Raw genomic sequence first — 26,756 nt, 5'->3', positions numbered from 1 at the left:
ACGTGTGGTTTTGTTTACACATTTTGGTTCACTTGCAAAAAGAGCAGTGTGAAAGCGAACCGTACCAAACAAAAAAACTTAACAAAAATATTTTGTCCGGACCAAAGCAAGTGAACTATCGGACTTTCCTGGTGTGAATACACCCTTAGTCCAGGCGCTGTTAGACAGGCTTTTAGTGCATGTGCGCGTCGGGGTGTAGCAGCTAACGTTATTGCGCTCAGAAAAGCGCCCGTTAGAACAGCACATCAGCAGCGAATGACATGTTTAACCGGTAAGGCTTTAAAGCACATGCAAATAATTAATTTTTATTTACTACAGTGTTCCGTTCCTCTGCATTTCATGTGAATATACGTCACGCTGTAGCCTACAGCATGTTGAGACGGAGGCGCCAGAACTGCAAACTGATAGAATGCACGATCCTACGATATTTCTTCAAAAGCAGATCGTGGAGACATTTTAATCATAATATTTGACATAATATTTGACGGTGCCCAGGGCCCCTTAGATGTCCTGGGCCCCTGGGCAATTGCCCAGTTGCCCTAATGGTTAATCCGGCCCTGCTCATCTGGCAAAACACTGGTGTATCACAACTCCCAGTTTTACTCTGAGATTTTCCCATGGTGATTACACTGTAGTTTTAACATTTTACGAAAACATAAAATATCACAATCTCAATGATTCAATTGAAAAGTAGTTTGTCTTCAAGATAATAATATAAATCGTCAGAACGCCCACCCCTAGAACCTGTCCTGTCACTCATCATGGCAGTTAGGAAACTAATTGGCTTCTCCACTCAGTGGTTTCTCCTAGAGCCCTGCACGGGCCTCAAATCTAGGCCCTAGCCCGGCCCTGGCCCGAGACGCTCAGGCCCTAGCCCGGCCTGTGTCCGACAGCTCATCATAATTATCAGCCCGAGTCCGACCTGAGCCCGTTTTTTTTTTTTTTTTTTTTTTTTTTAAATATAGGCTACATGTAGCCTGGTCTAGGGCAAACTAACTATTTGCAGCCATTAAAATAGTTCCGTTTTGTTAGTTATGTTTCTTATCATTTCTTTATTAGCCTAAGTTGATTTAGACAAATGTTCGGTTTCTTTTTGTTTTTTTATTGACGACCAAGCAGCCGACAGCGAGTTAAACATGTTTGATCCATTTAGCCTCTCAAATCAACACTTTACTTGGCTACAATAAAATCCATAAAACACCTTAAGCATATCACACATAGACAGTTATAGTTTAAACGTTTATTATCATTTTTTAAAAGCTGAGGCAAACTGCTCTGCTGCTCACAGTCGCAACAGCGCTCGTAAACGAAATGAGCTATAGCCTATAAACAAATCAAATAAATGGCATTAAATTAAAAACAAACATGCACATTAGATCTTACCTCAAAAATCAAGTCTTCACTACAGAACATGGCCATTCTTATTTCCAATAGTTTCCAACAGACTGATGAAAATAAAGTCGTTTTCAAACGAAAGCCAACAAGACAGCCCCCTAACATGGCTAAGAACAGTTACAGAGCATCGTGAAGAAAAATCACAGCATCCACAGTGGAAGGTTTTAGAGCCCTGCACGGGCCTCAAATCTAGGCCCTAGCCCGGCCCTGGCCCGAGACGCTCAGGCCCTAGCCCGGCCCGTGTCCGACAGCTCATCATAATTATCAGCCCGAGTCCGACCCGAGCCCGTTTTTTTTTTTTTTTTTTTAATATAGGCTATTGGTCTAGGGCAAACTAACTATTTGCAGCCATTAAAATAGTTCCGTTTTGTTAGTTATGTTTCTTATCATTTCTTTATTAAGTTCATTTAGACAAATGTTCGTTTCTTTTTGTTTTTTATTGACGACCAAGCAGCCGACAGCGAGTTAAACATGTTTGATCCATTTAGCCTCTCAAATCAACACTTTACTTGGCTACAATAAAATCCATAAAACACCTTAAGCATATCACACATAGACAGTTATAGTTTAAACGTTTATTATCATTTTTTAAAAGCTGAGGCAAACTGCTCTGCTGCTCACAGTGGCAACAGCGCTCGTAAACGAAATGAGCTATAGCCTATAAACAAATCAAATAAATGGCATTAAATTAAAAACAAACATGCACATTATCTTACCTCAAAAATCAAGTCTTCACTACAGAACATGGCCATTCTTATTTCCAATAGTTTCCAACAGACTGATGAAAATAAAGTCGTTTTCAAACGAAAGCCAACAAGACAGCCCCTAACATGGCTAAGAACAGTTACAGAGCATCGTGAAGAAAAATCACAGCATCCACAGTGGAAGGTTTTAATCCAGTCAGCCCGAACTATCTTGAACTATTCCAGCTGCGCTGAAGTCACGCTCGCTATACTTCTGCTGCTGGCGGGGACACTAAAAACAGCGAGCCGGTCGCGCAAATCTTGGGTCGCGCCGCCGGGAAACCTGTGTGCGTGCGTGTGTGTGTGTGTGTGTGCGCGAGCGCGAGCAGACTGTCATGTGTCAGTCATATGTCAGTGTGATAGGTTTAAAACGTCGTTCTATGTTTGTTTTTCCATCGTTAACTTCTCATATTTAATTTTAATAAATGTCTGAAATAGGCTATAAAAAGAAGGATAAGCCTAAAACAGGCCCGAGGCCCGGCCCGCGTGTGAACTATGACGTGAAAATTGGCCCGAAGCCCGGCCCTAGGGGCGTAAATAAGTCGGGGCCCGTCGGGCTCGGGCTGAAATGCAGGGCTCTAGAAGGTTTTAATCCAGTCAGCCCGAACTATCTTGAACTATTCCAGCTGCGCTGAAGTCACGCTCGCTATACTTCTGCTGCTGGCGGGGACACTAAAAACAGCGAGCTGGTCGCGCAAATCTTGGGTCGCGCCGCCGGGAAACCTGTGTGCGTGCGTGTGTGTGTGCGTGCGCGCGAGCGCGAGCAGACTGTCATGTGTCAGTCATATGTCAGTGTGATAGGTTTAAAACGTCTTTCTATGTTTGTTTTTCCATCGTCAACTTCTCATATTTAATTTTAATACATGTCAAAAATAGGCTATAAAAAGAAGGATAAGCCTAAAACAGGCCCGAGGCCCGGCCCGCGTGTGAACTATGACGTGAAAATTGGCCCGAAGCCCGGCCCTAGGGGCGTAAATAAGTCGGGGCCCGTCGGGCTCGGGCTGAAATGCAGGGCTCTAGTTTCTCCACTGCATGGATCTTCATGTGTATCTTCAGCTGACTTTTAATAGAGAAACTCTTTCCACACTGATCACACGTGTGCGGCTTCTCTCCGGTGTGGATCCTCTCATGCGCTTTCAGATTTCCAGACAGATTGAATCTCTTGTCGCAGTGTGAACACTTGTAAGGTTTTTCTCCAGTGTGAATTCTCTGGTGTAGTTTTAAATGTGCAGCTGAAATAAACGTCTTCTTACACTTAAAGCACATGTACTCTCTCACACCAGTGTGTATTTTCTCATGTCTTTGTAAATATTGCAGCAGTGAAAAACTCTTTCCACACACAGAACATGAATGTGGCTTCTCCTTCGTATGAACTGCCAGGTGTTTCTTCAGGTTTGATGACACATGAAATGTTTTGCCGCAATGATCACATGTGAACGGCTTCTCTCCGGTGTGGATCCTCATGTGATCTCTAAGATTTTGTCTGTGAGCGAATCTCTTTTCACACTGATCACACATGAACTGTTTCTCTCCAGTGTGAACTCTCATGTGAAGCTCAAGCCATGATTTTTGTGCGAAACTATTCCCACACTGATCACATGTGAACGGCTTCTCTCCAGTGTGAATTCTCATGTGAAGCTTAAGACTTTGTTTGTTTGAGAATCTCTTTTTACACTGATCACACATGAAAGCCTTTTCTCCAGTGTGGATTCTCATGTGTTTCTTAAGATCTGCTGAATCCCTAACACTCTTCCCACATTTATCGCATGCGTACGGCTTCTCTCCAGTGTGGATCATCATGTGTTTCTTAAGATCTGCTGGCTCCCTGAAACACTTCCCACATTTATCACATGTGTACAGCTTTTCTCCAGTGTGGATTTTCATGTGTCTTTTAAGTTTATAAGAATCCATGAAGCTCTTCTCACACTGATCACATGTGAACGGTCTCTCTCCAGTGTGAACTCTCATGTGATAATCAAGACTGCGTTTATTTGAGAATCTCTTTTCACACTGATCACACATAAATGGCTTTTCTCCAGTGTGGATCATCATGTGACTCTTAAGGTGTGATGAATTTGTAAAACTTTTCCCACATTTATCGCATGTGTACGGCTTCTCTCCAGTGTGGATCCTCATGTGAACCTTAAGGTGTATTTTTTGTGTGAAACACTTCTTGCACTGATCGCAGGAGAAAGGCTTCTCTTCAGCGTGAAGTCTCATGTGAACATCAAGACTTCGTTTGTATGGAAAACTCTTCCCACACTGACCACATGTGAATGACTTCTCTCCGGTGTGGATCCTCATGTGTTCCTTAAGACATATTTTTTCTGTGAAACTTGTCCCACATTGATCACATTCATGCGGCTTCTCTCCGGTGTGGATTTTCATGTGTTTATTAAGATTTGTTTTTTGTGTGAAGCTCTTTCCACACTGATCACATGTGAACGGCTTCTCTCCAGTGTGAACTCTCATGTGAATCTCAAGATCTTTGCGTGTGAAACTCTTTCCACACTGAGTGCAGGTAAAAGATTTCTTGGCTCTTCTTTTCTTTAAAAAAATATTTTTAGACTTTGAGCGACTCAAAGGATTTTCTCCAGGTTTGACATGATGTTCCTCCTCCACTTCACTCAGTTCTTCACTCTCCTCGCTCTCTTCCATCAGCTCTGAAATGAAAGAAAAAAAATATTTAATTTTCAGTAAATCAAAATAGAGAAATATGAAGTATAAGGACATAAAAGTGAGCACTGATGTAATAGACAACTGCTATAAAATACTACAATCATTTTGATCAAATACGTATCTTTCCATGAATGAGGTACATTGATCTTGATTTGGATTTTTTTAAACCTGTTAAGCTGCAACGCCACTTTTGAAAAATCCCCAGAAATGGCATATATACAGTTCATACACTCAAAAAAAAAATGTGTCTAAACATAAGATTTATGTATTTGAATTGCATGTAGAATTTCCATCCATTTGGATTACATAGTTTTAACATAAACTAATTAATAATATGAATGTGATTCATATTTTTAAGTCATATATAAATGAAACAGATAAGATTTATGTAATTGTATTAATAAACTGAATGTGATTCACATTTGTCAGTTATATGTAAATGAAATGGATAAGATTTATGTAATAGTACACAGAAAAACGCCCATGTTAAATTAGCACTGCTCAGTGTTCATATGTGTGCACACTACAGAGTTAAAGTACCATTGAATCAGTGTTGAAGTTAATGAGATAATTAAGTGTTGATTGAGCATTAATTATGAACACCTGCTGTCAACAAGCAGAATCACTGAAGAACAGAGAAACACAAGAACTTCAACTGACTTCAGACAGCCTTATATGAAATCAACTAAAGATAAAAGAAGACATTAAATCTCTCAAGTTCTCAGCAGAGGAGGAGTACACAACTCAAACAGCATTACCAGCTTCACTTATTACTAACCAGATTTACCGATTTGATGAAATCATATTTTGTATTTTACAGTCACCATGATGGTGGATAGCGTTTGCTTTAGTTGGGCTCTTGACACTTGACTCTATATCTTGAAATTTTCTTTGACTGTTACACTTGTGTGTTTGTAAAGCACTTTTGTTGTAGCAAAAAAAGCCATGAGAAAGTGAAATCAGGTGATGTTGGTTGTTTATTGGTGATGATTTAATCATGCAATTGCCAGACGCCCTGTTCTTTTACTCTGTTGTATGCTTTGATTATATTGGACTTGTGTTTTTAATATTGTATTATTCACAATAGAAGTCAGTTGATACTACAGCATATCAAACAGTGTTTTTTTTTAAATAATTTTTCGTGTTTAAAAAATATTTTTTTAGTGCAGAAAAACTTTTAATCTATTGCATTACTTAGATGCACACAGACATCAAGAAACAGCGTATGAATCTCAACAATGGTGACAATCAAACAAAATATCCAGATAATCAGATCAACTCTACAAAAAACGACAACAAATCCAGCTGCATAATGTCTCAATGCTGCACAGTGAATGCTGGGAGAAATGGGTGAGTTTTAATTGGTAGTACCCAGCATGCACTGCAGCATGTAGCATTTCATTGATTATCACCATTGTTGAGAATCATACACTGATTCTCTTCTGGCTCTCAACGAAGGCGGTCGCATTTTCTCTCCCTCTCCTCCCCCTGACCTTCCCTGCTTCGCTCCTCTCGTCTAGTCTTATGTCTTAACTTTGAGAGACTCTCTCCGCACTGCTCTACAAACTAAAAATCATGGATTTGATCAACTGGTCTCTCAACGCAATTGACACCATCTTCTCGACGAGAAGCTTGGGTTCGGGGGAACCTGACTGCCCTGCCGGAACGTTCGCAGCTGGCTACACGATGGACGCGTGGGAGAGGTGGCGGGTCGTGTGTCTGGCGGCTCTTTCCGTGGAGGACATTGAAGATATCTATCTATTCGGAACCATGATAACAGGTCTTTTGCTGACTGGATTAGGCATTGCCCTGGTTTATCAAGAAATTAAGAAGACGGACAGCTGTCCAAAGCCCCACAATGCTGCCCGGCATGATTGAAGCAGTGGGCAGAGCGGTCAGCACTCAGGCTGGGACTATTAACTGCATTATGGATAACAACAGGGAGGTGACCCGAAATATGGATAACATCATGGCGAAGCTCACGGCTTTGCTGATGGACCAGAATGGACTAAGAGAGTAGTCGTGCAAAGGAATGCGGCTACTCGCCCCAAGACCAAATAATCCCAATCTTATCTGCTTTCGGCCCCCCTCAACCAGCACTGGCCTCGGCCAAGGCCGCTGTTGGAACAACAACTCCCCCGGAAGAGCACTGCAGGGAGCCGCTCTTGCTCCTTCCCCCATTTCTCACAGACACCTGCTGATTGTTGACTCTGTTTGGGACCTAATCAAGGTTGTCTCCATGGCAACTTGCTGTGTTAACGCTATAACATCCTGCGGACAGAGGCACCGAGATTTGGATGCCAGGCGGAGCGAATCTCCAGGCCTACACATACACAAACTCTTACATATATATACAGATATGCAATCACCCCCCACCCCACATCCCTCGCCTTCGCCGCTTTGTACCCCCCAGCCTGGCGGGCGGGTCTGTGACCAGCGCCGAATATGGCTGCAGGACCGGATGGCTGCTTGCCTGTGCTGGGTGACCTCCATCCCCCACTCCCCTCCCCTGTTGCAAGTCTTGTGGATTCATGTCGTACTGATTATGTGCTAATGTTGCTGAGGTGTTTTTTTCCTGTTCCCAGACTGTACTCCTCACAGGAGCATAGTCTGGGAGTTGCCTTTTTTTCCCCTCACCTATCCTCATGTCATGCTGTATTATTTTCCTCAATCCTCTGTCTTCCTGTCTTGTCTACCCCATTGTCATATTGTATGTATGTTTTGTATGGACAGGTTGATGGCTAATTTCGCTGGTACTTGTGACTAAGTGACAATAAAGGCTACTACTACTACTACTAAGATTCTTGATGTCTAAGTAACATCATAGCAGAAAAAGTTTATTGCATTAAATGTTTTTAAAATCCTTTATTTAATAAACAGCATTGCTCTCATGCTGCAAAATGTAATGACTTTTACTATAAAATAATATTAAAAATTCAAGTCCATATAAGCAAAGCATTACACATTGAATAAGTTCAGGGATTTGGGCAATTACATGATGATGACTTTGTCTTCACCAATAATCAGTCAAGATCACCTGATCTCATTTTCTCTATAACGTTCTCATTTTGCTATATCAAATGTGCTTTATAAACACACAATTACAGCAGACATAGAAAACTTTACACTAAAAAGATAAGGTCCAAGAGCCCAACTAAAGCAAACGCTATCCACCATCATGGTGACTTTTACTGTGACTACAACTATTGATTTCATTAAACCAGAAATTAAATAAAGTCAGTCTGGTTAGTAATAAGTGAAGCTGGTAATGCTGTTTGTGGAGTTGTTTATTCCTCCTCTGCTGAGATCTTCACAGATTTTATGTCTTCTTTTATCTTTAGTTGATTTCATATAAGGCTGTCTGAAGTCAGTTGTAGTTCTTGTGTTTCTCTGTTCTTCAGTGATTCTGCTTGTTAACATCAGGTGTTCATAATTAATGCTCAATCACCACTTTATTATCTCATTAACTTCAACACTGCTTCAATGGTACTTTAACTCTGTAGTGTGCACACATATGAACACTGAGCAGTGCTAACTTAACATGGGCGTTTTTCTGTATACGATTACATAAATCTTATCCATTTCATTTACATATGACTGACAAATATGAATCACATTTAGTTTATTAATACAATTACATAAATCTTATCTGTTTAATTTATATATGACTTAAAAATATGAATCACATTCAGATTATTAATTAGTTTATGTTAAAACGATGTAATCCAAATGGATGGAAATTCTACATGCAATTCAAATACATAAATCTTATGTTTAGACATAAAAAAATTTGAGTGTATATACAGTTCACTACATATATACAGTTCATGAACCCTTTTCTCATTTGAAAGCTGACACCTGGCAGTTTATTGTAAATGTAGAATGCATTATTGTCATAATGAAATTTTTTTTTTATGAAACATCTTCATGAAAATAAAATTAAAGTTGGCACTGTATAAATCTAGAAATGCACTGCAGCTAAAGCCACATGTCTGACCTTTCAAATCTGAAGATAAGTCTAAATTTGAAACTTGTGTTATTGCCATCTATAAGCATCTATTCAGTCGATTGTCTCTATTGTTTTGTGGTGCAAACGAGCCCCATTCAGTGTCCGTCTCCCCTGCTCACATCCACACCTCTCCCGCCTGGTTTATGGCTCTAAATATGCTTTTCTTTTGTCTGCATTATAATTACTGACGACAAAGTTCTTACTTTGATATTCTTTGATATTCTTTTATCAAAGTTCTCACTTCACATTTGAATCTGTATCAAATGCCTTTCTTGAATAAAGAAACATTTCAGTAACCATTCCTATTTAGAACAATTCATAAAAATAACAGCTAGATGGCAGGTGCACCTGAGCTAGCTAGCATGTTAGCTTAGCACACCATCAATACACGGTTTTAATCTCATAAATTGTCATGTTTGTGCTCCAAACTTACTTTATAGCGCAAGTCGAGTGTTTTAAATACCCTTCTATGATCATTCTATGACATTATAAATATAATCTATTAGTATGAAAATACCTGACATGGCTCAAAAGAACACAGGTAAATCAAATATCATTGCAATCATGTTTATTGTCTTCAAAACATATTTATCTGCATGTTACTGCGATCTCTGAAAGCTTTGTTTGTGTCAAGGACTTCCTGGAATGTCACATGATTATGGCACTTCTTCATGTGTACCATATATGGACTATACTGTGCATATGGCGCCCTCAGGCTGCTGGTATGGATTGAAAACACAGTACATCAGTACATGCCCAGCGCTCATAATTATTACATCGGGGTCAGAAAACCCCCTGGTGTGACCACCATTTGCCTCATGCAGTGCAACACAACACATCTCCTTCACATAGAGTAGATCAGGTTGTTGATTGTGGCCTGTGGAATGTTGGTCCACTCCTCTTAATCACACAGCACAATGCCACAGATGTCGCAAGTTTTGAGGGAGTGTACAATTGGCATGCTGACAGCAGGAATGTCCACCAGAGCTGTTGCCTGTGAATTGAATGTTCAGTTCTCTAACATAAGCCGTCTCCAAAGGCGTTTCAGAGAATTTGGTAGTACATCCAACCGGCCTCACAACAGCAGACCATGTGTAACCACACCAGCCGAGGACCTCCACATCCAGCATCTACGCCTCCAAGGCGTCGTGTGGTTGAGCAGTTTGCTGATGTCAACGTTGTGGATCGAGTGGCCAACGGACAACGAACACAGTCTTAGACTGCTTCTTCGAGCGCCATGGAGTCCATGTTTGCCGTGGACGCCGCTGGATAGAGGTTAGGGGACGGGCCTGACGGGATGACCACTGCGATGGAGGGTGAGGGAGAGTCGCCGGCGCCTGGACGCGGGGAAGCTGCGCTGAATTCTGGGGGCAAACAGCGGCGATTCCACCGCATGGCGGGTTATGACTCCTCCGGAGGGATCCCTAAGGTGGCACCCACGAAGGTGAAGATGACTGTTCCTCCGTTTTTAAACAATACACAAACAGCTGATTTCGAAACTACGAGCATAATAACTTCCAGCCAACAAAATAACTCCGGTGAACGGTCAGGTAACGTTAAACGCTTGGCCAACCAACATCTCTTCTGGGCTGCTTAAATAAAATCAATCCTTGCCGTGTCTCTAATGACAGTAATAGAACTCAGCATAACCTGTATCGGAAAATCACAGGTCTAAATCTAGCAATTAAGAAATTACAGTTATTTTTTCAAACTGTTAACAACGCCAGAGTAAATGCGGGACCCTAAAGCAAAACCCAAAGGTCTGCTAGGGGGACACCTGAATATTCACAGTATTATTCCGAAAAGTGATCAAATTAAACACACTCAAAAAAATAAATTGTTGAATGAACATGGGTGATTTGAATATTTTATTTGAACACAATATTGGTTTGTAAATTGAACATGATTGTAATATGTCAATGCAACTTCTTTGCAACTAATTGAATCAACATGTTTGTATTGTGTTAGACTAATCAAATGCATTCTCATTCACTCAAAGCACAGGAAAGCAGAATCACCAAAGGAGAAAATCAAATTTTTAAGTCACCATTATGGAGATCAGTGTGTGTTTTAGTTGGGCTCTTCACCCTTAAATTATTAACTTCAAGTTTTGTTTGGCTGCTGTGCATAAGTTATAACAGCCAGATGAACAAATAGGAACGGTGATCTGATGGTGTTGGTTGTGTATTAACATAACCATTATTTCACAATCATTTAACCTGAATCACTGAACTCATATAGAGTCCAATTTATGATTTAGGTTTATTTTATTAATTTTAGCTGCATAATATGTTTAGCCTTATCAATGAAATTAAACGATCAAATCAATAATAAAAAAATATATATATACACATTTCTTTTTTAGGCACACACAGACATCAAGATTTAACGTATGAATCTCAGCAATGGTGAGAAACAGATCACCTCTGATCATAAGCTCATTATTTATTCATGCAGCAATGCATGATGGGAGCTATGAATAAGTTTTGATTGGTGCAACACAGAATGCACTGCAACATGCTTTATAAATGTCACCATTGTTGAGATTCATACACTGATTCTTGATGTCTGTGTGTGCCCAAAAAAGAAATGTTTATATATATATATTTATTTGTATTGATTTGATCGTTTTAATTTCATTGAAAAGGCTAAACCTATTATGCAGCTAAAATTAATAAATTAAATCTAACTCATAAATTGGACTCTATGGGCCCTATCTTGCACCCAGCGCAATTGACTTTGAACACCGACGCATGTATCATTCCTATTTTGCACCCGCGCACAGCGGACTTTTCCCTCCACAGACGCACGTCGGTAAATTAGAAAATGAACTTGCGCTCGCGGGGGCGGTTCAGCGCAAAGAGAAGGCGTGTTCCGGCGCAAAACTTCCATGGTGCTATTTTCCAGTTTTAGAAAGCAATTGCGCCATTGACCAGGAAAAAAACAGTCTAAAGACAGTGGCGCGTTGCGCGTTAGTGATATGGTATTTTGAGGGCGCGTGCTTGGCCATAATGTTAACGCGCATCCACTTTGATTCTCTAATATAAAAAGATGCAGCAGTTTTCATTTTTGCAAATCATACATTATTACAAGGAAAAATATTAACACACGAGGGAAATCATTGTTGTGTCCGTGAAGATGTGAAAAAGATCTATCTAGATTAAAAAAAAAAAAAAAAAAAAAATCTAGATTAGGCTACACATTTACTGCCCAAATTATACGCCTGTTTAACCGAAGCTAATTTGGGTGGGTTTCTCCCATCATCCCCAATGTCACTTCTCTGTGTTTTACAGCCCTGACGAGAACGTTGGTTTCCTCGGCTGTGAACCGCTCCTGGCGTGCGCCGGCAAACCCGCCGTTAATAGCGATCCGCCACGGAACAAGCGCGCCGGCTCTTAAAGGGAATGTGAGAGGACGCTCTGATTGGTTTATTTCACGTTACGCCCAAACCACACCTATGAATAATGAAGCTACTTCAGACCAACCCCTTTTAGATTTGCGTCGGGCGCAAGAGTCATTTATCCCGCTGGGAAAATAGCAACAGCGCCCGGATCCGCCCACAAAGTTACTTGCGCTGTGCACTTTGACACTTGCGTTTCAGATCGTTAAAATAGGGCCCTATATAAGTTAAGGGATTCAGGTTAAATGATTGTGAAATAATGGTTATGTTAAGGGACTGTTCGTTATTTATTTAAGGGGCCACCGGAGGAGTTTTGAGATCAATAGTCAAAAAAGACTTGACCCTCCCTTCGCCAGCAATAAATTTTTCTATGACCCTCCAAAATGATTGTGAAAAAAGGCATGACCCTCCCCGATCATTTATTGATTATTACTTCTGTACTGGTTTGCGCTTGGCAAAGATGTTCAGATATCTCTATGCCTAGACCTACACCAAACGTTCATTAAAAGACTCCTGCACACCCGCCTTTTTTAAACTGGCGCAGCGCTGACTCGCGGTAGAAACTGCATGATTTGATTTGTTAAACATGAGGATTATCCGTCTGGCATGGCCGCTCACTCTAACATTAACCTAGATATTTGTTCGCTGTTCTTAGGCGCATAACCAAGTGTGTGTGCGGAGTGTGTAGCGCGCACTGCATGACATGGAGGCGCCGATGCGATCAACAGTGGAAACAACTTAAAATACTCTATTTATGGCCATACAGAAAAGAATAATGCATCAGTCGCAATACTTTTATTTGTGTAAACCCACAATAACAAGAAAACGTTTTGCTTTCGTAAAATAAAATAAAATAATCAGGGTCTTTCATGGTCTCCGTGAACTGTAGCGCGTCAAAAAAAAAAAAAAAAAAAAAAAGCAGAAACATATCGTAGGCTATATAGCATACTAGCCTCAAATATATGAAAAAAATATCTATATAAAGCTTGATATGTCCACTTTTAAAAACGAAAAAAATCAAATCGAAAGCAAATATCATCTGATGTAATCCGTATGAAAGATGCATTTCTCTAAAGGCGCACTTTACAGCGGAGATGTATGTTTGCAGCGGACACTGATTTAGAAAAAAAGAGTTTATTAATAAACAATTAAAATGCATCGTTATTTTTAAATACAATATGTATTATCATTAGCCTTCTTTTGCGTCAAGATTAGGCTATAGCTACATGCGCTTGAGCGCAGAATGGGCTATATCCCATGCAGTATTTAAGCAGAAATTAACGTGCGACTAGTCAAATATTTAGTATATGGCAACAATACATTTACTATATTTGACATTATTTAATAAGTAAGTATCCAAAAGTATTTTGGAAACTATGATAGGCCTACATTTTTCATGATTTTTTGATGAATAAAAAATTCAAAAGAAAAGCATTTATTTAAAAACTAAATATTTTGTAACATTACACATGTTTTAATGTCACCTTTGATAACTTTAATGCATCCTTACTGAAAAAAAATTCTGACTAGCCAAGTAAACCAACACATTTTTGAACGGCAGTGTACATTCAGTAGGTTATATTTATTGCAATATAAACACTGTCAGATCAACAAGGTATCTCTTCATTTACCAGTCGAAGACGGAGCAACTTTCTGCTCTTATGTTTACTCCGTGCACTGTCAAGGTCTTCATCGTATTTATCGGTCTTTGCAGCAATTATTTTACCGCAGATACTGCATCGCACGCTGTTGGCATCGAGTCTGGATAAATGTACCCACACTTTTGATCGACTTTTCCACATCTTTAAGGTAGCCTATTATGTGTGTGTCCTCGCGTCTCGTATGAATATGTACGCGGAGAGTTTGTGTGTGTGTGCTCGCGTCTCATATGAATATGTGCGCGGAGAGTTTGTGTGTGTGTCCTCGCGTCTCATACAAGTATGCGCGTCGAGTTTGTGCGTGCGCGCGCGTCTGAGTATGTGCGCGGTATCGAAATCTGGAACCGAACAACATGCCATTTTTCGATACTCGATAGTAGGCTATCAAGGCAATTCGGTCGATACCTAAAAACTATCGAGACTCGGTACCCAGCCCTAGAAAAGACCAGGTATAAATGCCCTCCGAAACGCATTCGAGACGGATTTGAATCCGATCGCTCAAACCACTTCAGGGGAGGTCTGGGCCACATTCCCGACAAAACTGGACAAGTGTAAATGCATCTGGTTATTGAAACCACATATGTAAATTGTACTCCTCCCAAAAAATGCAATAAAATAAAAATAAACGTGAGAGCGTGTTATCGGCTTTATGTCATGTTATAGCCAGACATGACGACGCTACTGCAACACGCATCACTGCAGATGAGCCAACGTGCAAACTATTTGAAGAATTGAAGACAGGATTTAAATCCGTTTTGCAAAAACGCATTTATGCGACCACACCAGGTGTAAATGGAATCGTTTTGATAAATCAGATAGCTATCCGATCTGAGAAAACGCATGAAGTGGCCAGGTGTAAACAGCCCTAATGTAGCACGCGTTATTTGAGTTTGTTTTCAGACATGATAGCCTAACAGTCGTTTTATACTTGTGCTTATGCGATATCACAATTTTTGATCGTGGATGATGTAATATCTCCACGATCTGCTTTTGAAGAAATATGGTAGTATCGCTATCACACACACTACAGCGCACATTCTATCAGCTGCAGTTCTGGCGCCTCAGTCCCAAACTCGACGTAGGCTACATCGACGTAGGACACACTCACAGGACACTGCTTGTGATTCGCAATCACAAAAGTTTATTTTTTGCTCGTGGAAAACATTTCATTGGCGTTCTGTTCTGACATGATGCACTTTTTCTGAGCGCGTGCGCACTGTCAAACAGCGCCAAACTGGACTTGATCTTTCCATCTTTCGCGTCTGATTTTTGTTGGGTCAGACCCATCTGCTAGCTATGGGGGGACCGAGACTGAGAGAGCTACATGGAAAAATATGCACAAAACAAGCCACTTTGAAAGTTTGTTGTTTTCATGAATACAAAAGTTGGGTGACCCTCCCCCTAGACTAAAAAAAGTTGGATGACCCTCCCCTCAACAAAGAATAAAAAGGCATGACCCTCCCCTATTTTCCTCCGGTGGCCCATTCCATAAATACCGAACGGTCCCTAATACACAACCAACACCACCAGATCACCATTCCTATTTGTTCGTCTGGCTGTTATAACATATGTACAGCAGTCAAACAAAACTTAGTTAATAATTGAAGGGTGAAGAGCCCAACTAAAACACACACTGATCTCCATAATGGTAACTTAAAATTTTGATTTTCTCCTTTGGTGATTCTGCTTTCCTGTGCTTTGAGTGAATAAGAATACATTTGATTAGTCTAACACAATACAAACATGTTGATTCAATTAGTTGCAAATAAGTTGCATTGACATATTACAATCATGTTCAATTTACAAACCAAAATTGTGTTCAAATAAAATGAGTGCATCTTCTTGCTGATTCTAACTTAGACTTTTTGTGCTTGTCAGAGACATGGCTCTGTAATGGATTTCTCCCTAAACCTAACTATCCTATAATATTTTATACTCTGGCGCGTCTCCTGTCGACGTCGACCGAGTCTAACCCTAATACCCTACCGCTTCTCCTGTCGACATCGGCTGGGTGATACCTATACTCCAGCGAGTCTCCTGTAGACGTCGGCTGGGTGCTACCTATACTCCAGCGAGTCTCCTGTAGACGTCGGCTGGGTGACGTCAGCTGAGTTTCCTATCTGTACTCCAATTTACTTGCTGCGCAGCATAAATAACAAAAGAGACAGACTTTTAAGTAAATGTAAATGTCCCTCAGGTGGTTTATTCAAACGGCCGGGAGTTCTCGAGCAGTTCTCAGAGAATCTCGACCCAACAGAAGAATAAAACAGGCTTTATAGGATAAAGTGTAATGGAAATTTTATTTAGAAGTGGTTTCTACTTATATAGAAGTGTTTTTACTTATAGTGTGTTTCATTAGAAGTGTTTTATTTCTTATCAGTATTCTTACTAATGGTGTTAAATAATTTTCTAATTTATCCATATGTTTTATTTTGTTATAATCAAGTTAAGCTATGCATATTGAAATAAAAAGAGTTTAACCCAAGCTATTAGAAATGCATAAGTAAAGATAAGCTTGCAGGAACAAAATGTTATAGAAAGCACATAGAAGGGACTATGTGTACTCCAAGTGACCTTTTGGGTACTAAGTGTACTTTAAGTGTGAAAAGTATGTGCGCAGCTTTTGATTGAGCAAGAGATATGCAAGAAGTGAGAATTCAAGCATCAGCTAAAAACAGGAAACTTTTGCAGACATGACATTGTTCTAACCAGTTAAAATTTATGTTAGACAAGAAGTCTTGGAACAAAGACGTTTCCTTTTAAGGTAACCAAGGCAATTTTTTTCTAACAGATGCAGCCTATTCAGGATGTGTTAAGAGTATATAACCTTGGCGAAAGGGACTAGCCTTTGCCTTCTCATATTCAGATGCTGTCTGTATGTGAACGTCTATTTCATGCATGAAATAAAAGCACAATTTGTTTAATCTTTCGAGAATCGACTTTGTCTCCTTCATCCAGGTTTTAATATTGATAAATTCCACAACAAAAGCCAGAGACTTAAAAATAGAATAATTATGACTAATATGTCACGTTCTGTCAATATGATTGTTTTTTTACACAATACAGTCAAAAAATAGAACATTGAGTCCATCTTTCAAAGTTCCATTTGACCAAGGTTATATTGAGTCAAAAGTTTGTTAAAAGGTAATCAGACATTCAAAAGGGAAGTGTGATAAAAGTTTATCTTATCTATATTAAATCTACCACAGCTCCATAAAAACTCCCCCTCTGCTGCTCTACATATTCCTGGCTATAATGCCTTCAGGAAAGATAGAGCTGAGGGTAGAGGTGGGGGGTTGCTGTTTTATATTAAAGATCACATATCGTGTAGAGAGCTGTTGAGAATTATCTAGAATGTATCTGCCTAGATGTGGCACTATCACCACAAATGTCTTTCATTCTCATTGGAGTCTATAGACCACCCTCTGCAAAATCTGTGTATCTTGAGAAATGATATGCTAGGCTTAGGGAATGCAGTTCAAAGGAGGAAGTAATTATGATGGGTGATTTTAATATTAACTGGGAAGACAAGTCATGTAAAAAGGCACTGAAACAAATTACAAATAAATTTGATCTGACACAGGACCTACTAGGATAACTTCATCCAGAACCCAAATTGATCTGATATTTAGTAACAAACCAGAGAGAGTAACCAAATCCTTCAACATGGTCAAAGGTTTGTCTGATGCCAACTTAATCATTATAGCCAGAAAACTCACTAAAAACCGGTCAAAATTTTCAACAAATATAAAGCCATGCCAATTTAGAGTACCTAAGAGTGATGTATGTGAATATGCCATTAAGAACATAAATTGGAATGAACTACACTGTTAGACCTTACCGGGTTTTTTTACAGTAAAATACTGGCAACACTGTTGCCAGTAATTTACTGTTATTTGTACAGTTATTTACTGTAATATACAGTTTGTTACTGTAAAATGCACTAAATTAAAATTTGACTTAAAACTAATTTCACTTGCAGAAACCGACTGCCTTAAATTGACCAACTGCAATTTAAATGTGTAAAACTAAAATGTGTAATGCATTAATAATGTGAGAAAAGAGTTAAGAACTTCCATTAGAAACCATTAAAAAACTTAAGTACATAAAAAGATTTCCACTTGACCAGCAACTACATTCTGTTAAATAAAGCAACATGCAGCATATCATCGATGTTTCTAGATCTTCTGCTGGACTGAAGCACAGGCTCTACTCTTCAGCACAATGGTGACCCAAAAAACTACATTTTACAGTAAACTACTGGCAACAGTGTTGCCAGTCCCAGTCAACACGGTGATCTCACAGTGATCTCATCATGTGGTCACAACGTGAGCAATGTGAGTTCACAGTGAGCTAAAAGTGTAACCTCACAGCGCACTCACTGTGTGCTCATGGCCGCAATATGAGCTCATCCCAGCTAGAAATGTTATTGTTCTATGAATGTTTTGAGAGCATTATATTATGTTATGGTTTCTGTAGCTAATTTTATTTTTGTTACCAGAATGTTCTCCTAAAAAGTAGGATAACAGTCTCTAAAAACATTTTAAAAATGTTTAGTGATTACATTGATAGAACATTATCCCCTAACATTATTATAAGGGTTTAGCGGGAAGTTTCCCAGCAGACACAGGACTGATCCTCTTAAAAGAGGTTTAGATGTCGAAGTTGGTTTGAAAGTAGTTGTTTGGTTTGGTCACCATTATGGAGGTCAGTGTTTGCTTTAGTTGGGCTCTTTGGCCTTGACTATTTGATGTTAGTTTTTCTCTGGCTGTTGTGTTTGTTAAAGAAAGAGAAAATGTGAAGTATATACACAGCAAAAACTCCAGTGTTAAATTAACACTCCTGGGAGTTTATATGAGTCCACAGTCAAGAGTGTAAAGTGTTAAAATATGAGTGTTAAATGAACACTCAAGAGTGTTAAAGTTAATGAGATAATTAAGTTATTAATTGAGTGATGATTGAGTATTAGTGATGAACACCTGATGTTAACAAGCAGAATCACAGAAGGAGAAAATCTCAAATTGTAAGCCACCATTATGGAGATCAGTGTTTGCTTTAGTTGGGCTCTTGACCCTTATATTATTAACTTTAGATTTTGTGTGCCTGCTGTTATTATAACAGACAGATGAACAAAGAAAAAAAGTGATCTATTGGTTATGTTATGACAATCATAATTTGAACTTGATCACTGAACCCTTAATTCGGATTTAGGTTTAAGTTGTTTATTACAGCATAACTGTGATTCTACATAAATATCCAGAATTTTTGATAAATAAATACGGAACAATTTTTTTAAAAGTTGTTTTGAAAAAAAAAACCTTCCTTTTAGGCACACACAGACATGAAGATTAAGTCTATGCATCTCAACAATGGTGATGAGCAAAATTTTCAATTAGGAAAAGGAAATTACTTCGACAAATCAGATCATAATTTATTAATTCCGCAATGCATGATGGGAGCCATTAATGAGTTGATTGGTGGCAGCCACTGCAACATGCTTTATTATTGTCACCATTGTTGAGATTCACAGGCTGATTATTTATGTCTTGGTTTTTGATCAGAACAACAATAATTGGATTATATTAAAAATACTGAAAATCATATGATTTAGAAATATAGAGCTGCTGTTATAACAAGTTAAACCAAACTATCTAAATATGCTTTGATCATTTCAGATCACAATATGATAAGATCACAACTTCTCTTTGTCCATCTGACTGTTATTAATCTGTATAAGTAATTAACAGCAGACAAGCAAAATCTAAAGTTAATAATAAAAGGGTCAAGAGCCCAACTAAAGCAAACACTGATCTCCATAATGGTGGCTTACAATTTGAGATTTTCTCAAATTTTCTCAAATTTTCTCCTCTTTTTTCTAATAAGTGAAGCTAGTAATGCTATATGTGGAGTTGTTTAATAAAGTTGGATCCTGACATCAGAAAATTTTTTAGACGTCAACCCAATTTTAATTTTCAAACAAAATTTGACATCTGAGTGATGTTGGAGTCCACGTCCAATAACATTTTTAGCTGGGATGAGCTCATATTGTGACCATAATATGAGCACACAGTGAGTGCACAGTGCGGTTACACTTTTAACTCACTGTGACCTCACATTGTGATCATATGGAGAGATCACTGTGAGATCAAAGTGTTGACTGGGGTATAAACCTGTTTTATAACTTACAGTTTATTACTGTTAAAATACATTTTGTGGGTGTGTCTTTTTATCTTACACTGTTAACCCTTTCAACCCCACAGGAAAATCCACACTACAAAGAGTAAAAAGTAACATTGACGCAGCGTTGCAGTGAGATCATTAAGATAATTAAGTGAATATGTAAGTGATTGTTGAGCATTAGTGATGAACACCTGCTGTTAACAAGCAGAATCACTGAAGGAAAGAGGAACACAAGAACAGAAAATAGAGAAACACAAGAACTACATCTGACTTCCAGCCATAACACATTATTACACGTATTATTAACCAGTTTGACTTTATTTCTGTCATCCATCTACTGAAGTTGTTATTGAGATGTTTAATTGAAAACGTTTGATTTGAAGTTACCATTATAGAGATCAGTGTTTGCTTTAGTTGGGCCGCTGATGCCAACACATTATTTTTTTCTTGCTGCTTGAGCTGTGTTTTCGCAAGTCACACTTGTGCACACACACAGTTCGTGAATGATTGTGGTTATATTCACTATCATGACAAAATCATTATGTGGCCTGTCCATTCACTAAGAAGTTAGTTCTCACTCATTCAGAGTTTAATTCTCAATCAAAAGTGTTACGTTACCACCACTGTGAAACAACAGCAACAATGACTCATTTATTTGAAACACATGCATAACCAAAAATAAAAGAGCTACACTGTCTTGTAGAAACACAGAAATATCACAAATTAGAACATGCATCTCAACAATGGTGGGAATTTATATATTTTTAATTGTTATTCATGCAGCAGAGCATGCTGGGAGTTTTATACTATCCTGGTACCCAGCATGCATTGCGACATGAAACTTTTGATCATCACCATTGTTGAGATTCATATGATGATTGTTGATGTCTGTGTGTGTCAGAGTCAAGCAGGAGTTAATACAATTATAATGCATTATATGATTTCTAACATTTTCAGTTGACCTGATTAAAGAAATATTGCTCTATTTCATGTTGTAGATTATCAGATATATGGTATTAAACCAGAAATTCACAGCTCACATATATATTAAAAAGTACAAATCACAAAACCAAAAACTCCTGATCAACTTCCCCTTGCCTTTTCTTGCTGTAACAAATGTGCTTTATACACTCACTGTTACAGCAGCCGAAGAGAGATGAATGAACGAAGTCTTTGAGTTAAGGTACAAGAGACCAACTAAAGCAAATACGGATCTCCATCATGGTGACAACAAACTTTATTATTAACTAAATCCCTGTTCATTCTCAACAAGAACTTGAAATAAATAATGTTAAACTGGTTTCACACTCAGTGTGGCTGGAAGTCAGTTGTAGTTCTTGTGTTTCTCTTTTTTCTGTTCTTGTTTCTCTGTCCTTCAGTGATTCTGCTTATCAGGTGTTCAGCAGTGTCTCAATTCACTCACTTCTTTTCATTCAAGTGGACTATATTAGTGAACTAGTGTAGGGAATAGTGAATGAGGGTTTAGGGTGTGATTGGGAACACAGCCTCTGAGTGTCGACTTTGAGCAATGTTAATTTACAGTATATTCCTGTAGGTATATTCCTGTATATTACTGTTTTAATGGAAAATGGTATGATATTGTAAGAATGTGGGCTTTTTCTACAGTAAGGGCTAACAGTGTACTACTTGGTACAAATGTGGATGCTGATACACACGTGTTCTTATCCACAATTCAATATATATATATATATATATATATATATATATATATATATATATATATATATATATATATATATATATATATATATAAATAAATAAAAATCTAGAGGTGACAGTAAATATACTCTCCCCTGGATTGTTGGTGACATAAGGAGACTAATGAAGGAGAGAGACCAGGCACTGCGAACATTTCTTAAAACTGTTACCGACTGACAGATATATGTTCACTTCTTTAAGAAATAGGGTAATAAAGGACATCCGAGTAGCTAAAGCAAACTTCTTCGTTAGTCTGATAGGTGAAGCTAAGGGAAATCATAAACAAATCTGGGACTCCCTCAAAAAGCTAACTGAGAAATGGCATAATAATACAACAAAGCAGCTGGTGATTTTTTTGTGAATTCTGTTAAGATGACAGGACACAAATCTAACTGAACCTCTCAGTCCTTCACCAATTGATATCTCTCAACCTGTCCTATCCTTGATGAACGTCTCTGAATTGAAAGTTAACACAATTCTGAACTCTCTTAAAAATTCGAAATCAAAAGATATATTTGGATTGGATACTCTCTTCCTTAAACGGCACGAAGGGTCATTTACTGAATCAATAACAAAGATAATGAATGCCTCTTTTAAGTTAGAGAAGTTTCCAAAGGATTGGAAAACAGTCATTATTGTTCCAGTTCATAAATCAGGAGACCCGACTATTGTGAGTAATTATAGATCTATTAGCATTTTACCTGTCAACTCAAATTGCAGAAAAATGTGTTGCTGAACAGCTGACTACACACATTTAAATAGTATATAGTAATAAATAGTAGCCCTTTTACACTGCACCCAATGCAATTTGGTTTTCGAGCTAACCGTTCCACTGAGACAGCAAACTGTTTCTTTTTAGAAAACATCAAGCTAAAAAAGAATAAAGATGATGTTGTCTGGGCCATATTTCTAGACTTAAACGTGGCATTTGATACAGTCAACAATCAAATACTTATTTGTAAACTAGCAAATTTTAATTTATCCTCTAATGTGATAAAGTGGATGAAGTCCTATCTTGAGGGCAGAGTTCAGTGTGTAAGGGTGGGTAGTGAAACATCATCCTTCCTGAGCAATGAAATGGGTGTGCCTCAGGGATCCATCCTGGGCCCTCTCCTGTTCAGCTTATATATAAATGATCTACCATAGATCTGCACAGGGTGTGAGGTTCAGATGTATGCAGATGATCCTGTAATTTATGTTGGGTTATTCTTTTTGACCCAACTTCTGGGTTAAATACCTGACCCAAATTTTGGGTTAAAAAACAACAACATTGTAGTTAATATAACCCAACTTCTGGGTCAAAAGAACAACCCCAATATCTGGATTTAAATAACCCAGAAATTAGTTGGTCCCTTTTTAACCCAGGAGTTTTTAGAGTGCATGCCAGAACCAAAAAACAAGCCACTTCTAAACCCAGTGCAGCAATGATTAATGTAAACAAATGGCTTAATGATCCACACCTGTTTCTTAAATGTTAAATAGACTGTTTGCATGTTTTTTACAAAAACACATTCTGCAACTGACTATGATCCGAAAGTATATGTGTCTGGAGAGATCCTCCAAGTAGTCTCTCATGTTAAATATCTCGGCATTATCCTTGACTCCACCCTGTCCTTCAAAAAACAAGTGGAGATATACAAACTAAATACAAACTAAACTAAATACAACCTGGCCAATTTTAGGTATATAAGAAACTGCCTAACAACCACAGCTGCAAAAATATATATGAATGCAATGATCATCCCCCACTTAACATTGTTTGACAAGTTGGGACTCAAGCAAGATGTACAACACTGAAGCCTATTCTTTCTTTGTATAAGCAGACTCACAGTGTTATATAGAAAACCCAATACCTACCACCACTGTAATGTTTTGGGAAAATATGAAATTCGTAGTTGGGAACATTTAATGAAATACAGTGATATCTGTCTGGAGATTCTAAATGGTAAAGCTCCCCCCCCACTTGGTACTTTTATCAAGCAGAAAAATTATACCAACAGAACTACAAGATCAGCTCTAAGAGGAGACGGTGTAATCCCTTTTAGGTCTAGCTCCTTCAGCCAATCATGTTTTTCTGTAAGAGCTTCTCAATTATGGAACACCATACCAATTAATATGTAACACCTACCATACCTTCACAGTGTAATAGAAATTGTATGGGTCTAACTTAAACAATATATGTTGTGTTAAAGAAACTGCAAGTTGCGTGCCGTCTTTGGTGTAAAACTAAAAACAGGTCAATAAGGAGGTTAGCAGAAGAACATTTTGTTCTTCTTAACCCTTTCACACGTACGATCACACCGGTGTGATCAGTCTTGGCTGGTCCCTGGAGCGTACGATCACACCGGTGTGATTAGAACGGTCAGCGCAATCACGTGATCAACTGCTAAATTCAAATGTGCTTTCGCGCGTTGGCTGGCGCTGAGCCAGAGATGGACGTGCTCGCGCTTGTCATATATCACAACTATTCAGTGTTTTCAACCACATAATGTTTATTTTAGGTTTCAGGCATTTAAAATCACATAAGTACTAGCAAACCAATGAATTTGAGTTTGTAAAATACACACAGATGTCTATGGAAGCGCCAATAATAATCCTTTCCATTATAATAAGACGACATGTTTTAATCAGATACACAATGTGTAAGTAGGTTTACATTTTACCCTATTCTTCTCCCAGTTAACCTGCCACTTACTTTCATGTATTTCGTGAGAAGTGGAGGAATTGACGTGTTGTAAATCCAGCACAAACTAACATGGCGCCGCCCATCGCGCATGCAGCTCAACTAACGCGATCGTTATAAAAGTGTTTAAACAACCAAACACATCCACATGCACATATTTGACAATCGGAATATCTGTGTTTCATGCTATATCTAACATATTTTTGAATATTTTGATTCAAAAAGAGAAAATTACATAAAAGCAGATCATCATTCATTCAGTGCTGTGTTGTGTTTGCGCTGTGTCACGTGACAAGCAATGACGCGTCACCACGGAAACGATAAAGTGACAGGTTCTAAATAACGGTCGCCTTAAAAAACTCACGCTGGGGGGTCAGTTAGAATATTTTAAACTTACGTGTGAAAGGGTTAATATAAGCTTGCTTGCACTAAGAGCAAAAACAGGAAACATCCGAGACTTCTCAGCCATGTGGCATGCTATACGCGTCTATGCAAAGGGTGTTATGTGCTGAGTCTGGAGGAAATGGCAACAATGTGTGAGGGTATTAAACCAGATAAACAAGATGGGGTAAGTGTGATGTTTCTCATCTATATAAACTGTGCAAAAGGAGAAGCTCTTTGCCTTCTCATACCAAACTCTGTCTGTATGTGAATTGCCTTTCTTGCAAGAAATAAAGCTGATACAATATAACTTTCGAGATCTCCAACTGTGTTGCATTTGTTAAAGTGTCTAGAAATAATTTTAAGTCTTAAGGCCTGGCTTTTGAAAAGTCAAACATGTGAACATTTCTAAACTAATAAGTACATTGCACATTTTATTTGTAATATTGTTACTATTGTAACCTGCTGCTAATATGTCTCATGTCCTCCGCCCGTTGCCAAGTGGCCAGCTTTGCACAGCTTGATAAGACCAACATAACGATTGATGTATTTTATTCTATGTATACTGTTTATTGTTGTCCTGCATGTTTGCATGTAACAAAAGTAAGGTATATGTTGCTGCTTCGAGTTATTTGCATGGCTGGCTATGTCTAAATGGTGTCTGCCGCAACTGTACTGATGTTTTAAATGTCTCTGGATGTTTTGTGTGGTTTTATGTTGTGAGAATTGTTCTGTTTTATTTGTTGTTTTTATAGTGTTTTGAGTTACTTTTTGGATACTGTATATTTTATTAATTTTCAAAATTAATGTTCAAAACATCTTGCCGAAAGACTGCAGTTGAAAATTAGCCAGAAGGCTAACACTGGTACATTTACAGTAATGTTGATTAATGTGTGCTGTCCTTATAAATAAATAAATAAAAAATGAAGAATAAAACACCAACCTCTTTGTTCTTCAGGATCTTCAGTGTGTTTCATTCTGCAGGGTTCTGGATCACTCGTGTTCTCACTGTCCTCTTTAATAAACTCAGTCTCTGCAGATTTCAGCTCTTCCTGATGCTCGTCTTCACTTGCAGCATTTATTGGAGAATTACAGTGGGAGGAGCTTCACTGATGATGTGACTGATGTGGGAGGAGCTTCAATTATGATGAATTACGGTGTGTGAGGAGCTGATCTAACAAAATAAAAATATTTGAGTTTGTTTTTATGCTCATGGACAACAGAATATAAATAGCGTACATTCTTCCTTGTAACAATGGTAAGAAAAACAGTTATCAGCATAAACAGAAGTAAATCTACAGATTTGTCACCAACAAATGCCCTCAGTCTGTTGACACCAATGAAATTAGCTTTAAGTGTGAATTTACAGGAGATCTGAAGAAAACAGGAACTATTGTCATGAAATAAAGAGTGTTTTCAGCAGATCTGTGAATATTGATGAGCCTCAGACTATCAACACTCATTCAACAAACCATTCAGGATCACCAGCAGATCATCTCACTTTATTCTGAGTGTTTGCTGTTAGAAACACATTATTTGACTCAGGATACATAAAGCTATATTGACCTATACTGAAAAAAAGAGAATAAAACAATTGATATAAAACATCAATAATGCAAAAACAAACACAATTGACACTCAAGTAAATAACTACCCTACTAAACCATAAAATGTCCATATGAATATATAGTTTGACATTTTAATAACTAGCTACATTCATTAAAATAATGTAATTAGATCATTAACGTGTTACAGTTTTGAATACTGTGCAGAAACTGACAATGATCATAAAACATTTATTAAAATAAAGAACACCACAAAACAATATGGTTTACTGTATCAAACTCTATTCATATTTATCTATAAGGGACCGTTCGGTATTTATGGAATGGGCCACCGGAGGAAAATA

At 38.3% G+C, this 26,756-nt stretch overlaps 4 protein-coding genes across 4 annotated transcripts in view; 1 reads left to right on the top strand and 3 right to left on the bottom strand.

Moving 5' to 3' along the window:
- The window catches only part of LOC307001012 (uncharacterized protein), a 573,545-nt gene that overhangs the window by 2,031 nt on the left and 544,758 nt on the right, over positions 1 to 26,756 (bottom strand). The gene's annotated exons all lie outside the window — the stretch shown is intronic.
- Positions 1 to 26,756, top strand: part of LOC307000598 (uncharacterized protein) — a 496,331-nt gene that overhangs the window by 183,205 nt on the left and 286,370 nt on the right. The window lies entirely within an intron of this gene.
- LOC307000631 (uncharacterized protein) overlaps positions 1 to 26,756 on the bottom strand; it is a 426,328-nt gene that overhangs the window by 207,794 nt on the left and 191,778 nt on the right. The gene's annotated exons all lie outside the window — the stretch shown is intronic.
- Positions 1,710 to 25,896, bottom strand: LOC307000404 (uncharacterized protein). The gene is made up of 2 exons (XM_079615963.1): positions 25,791 to 25,896; positions 1,710 to 4,801 (listed from the first exon to the last, which is right to left on the bottom strand). Exons 1-2 carry the CDS (start codon positions 25,822 to 25,824, stop codon positions 3,102 to 3,104), a joined length of 1,734 nt encoding a protein of 577 aa, XP_079472089.1. The 5' UTR covers positions 25,825 to 25,896; the 3' UTR covers positions 1,710 to 3,101.

Source organism: Phoxinus phoxinus, assembly GCF_949152265.1.
Source record: "Phoxinus phoxinus genome assembly, chromosome: 1".
NCBI lineage: Eukaryota > Metazoa > Chordata > Actinopteri > Cypriniformes > Leuciscidae > Phoxinus > Phoxinus phoxinus.
Note: the sequence above shows the minus strand (reverse complement) of the source record. Positions and strands in the feature narration are given on the sequence as shown.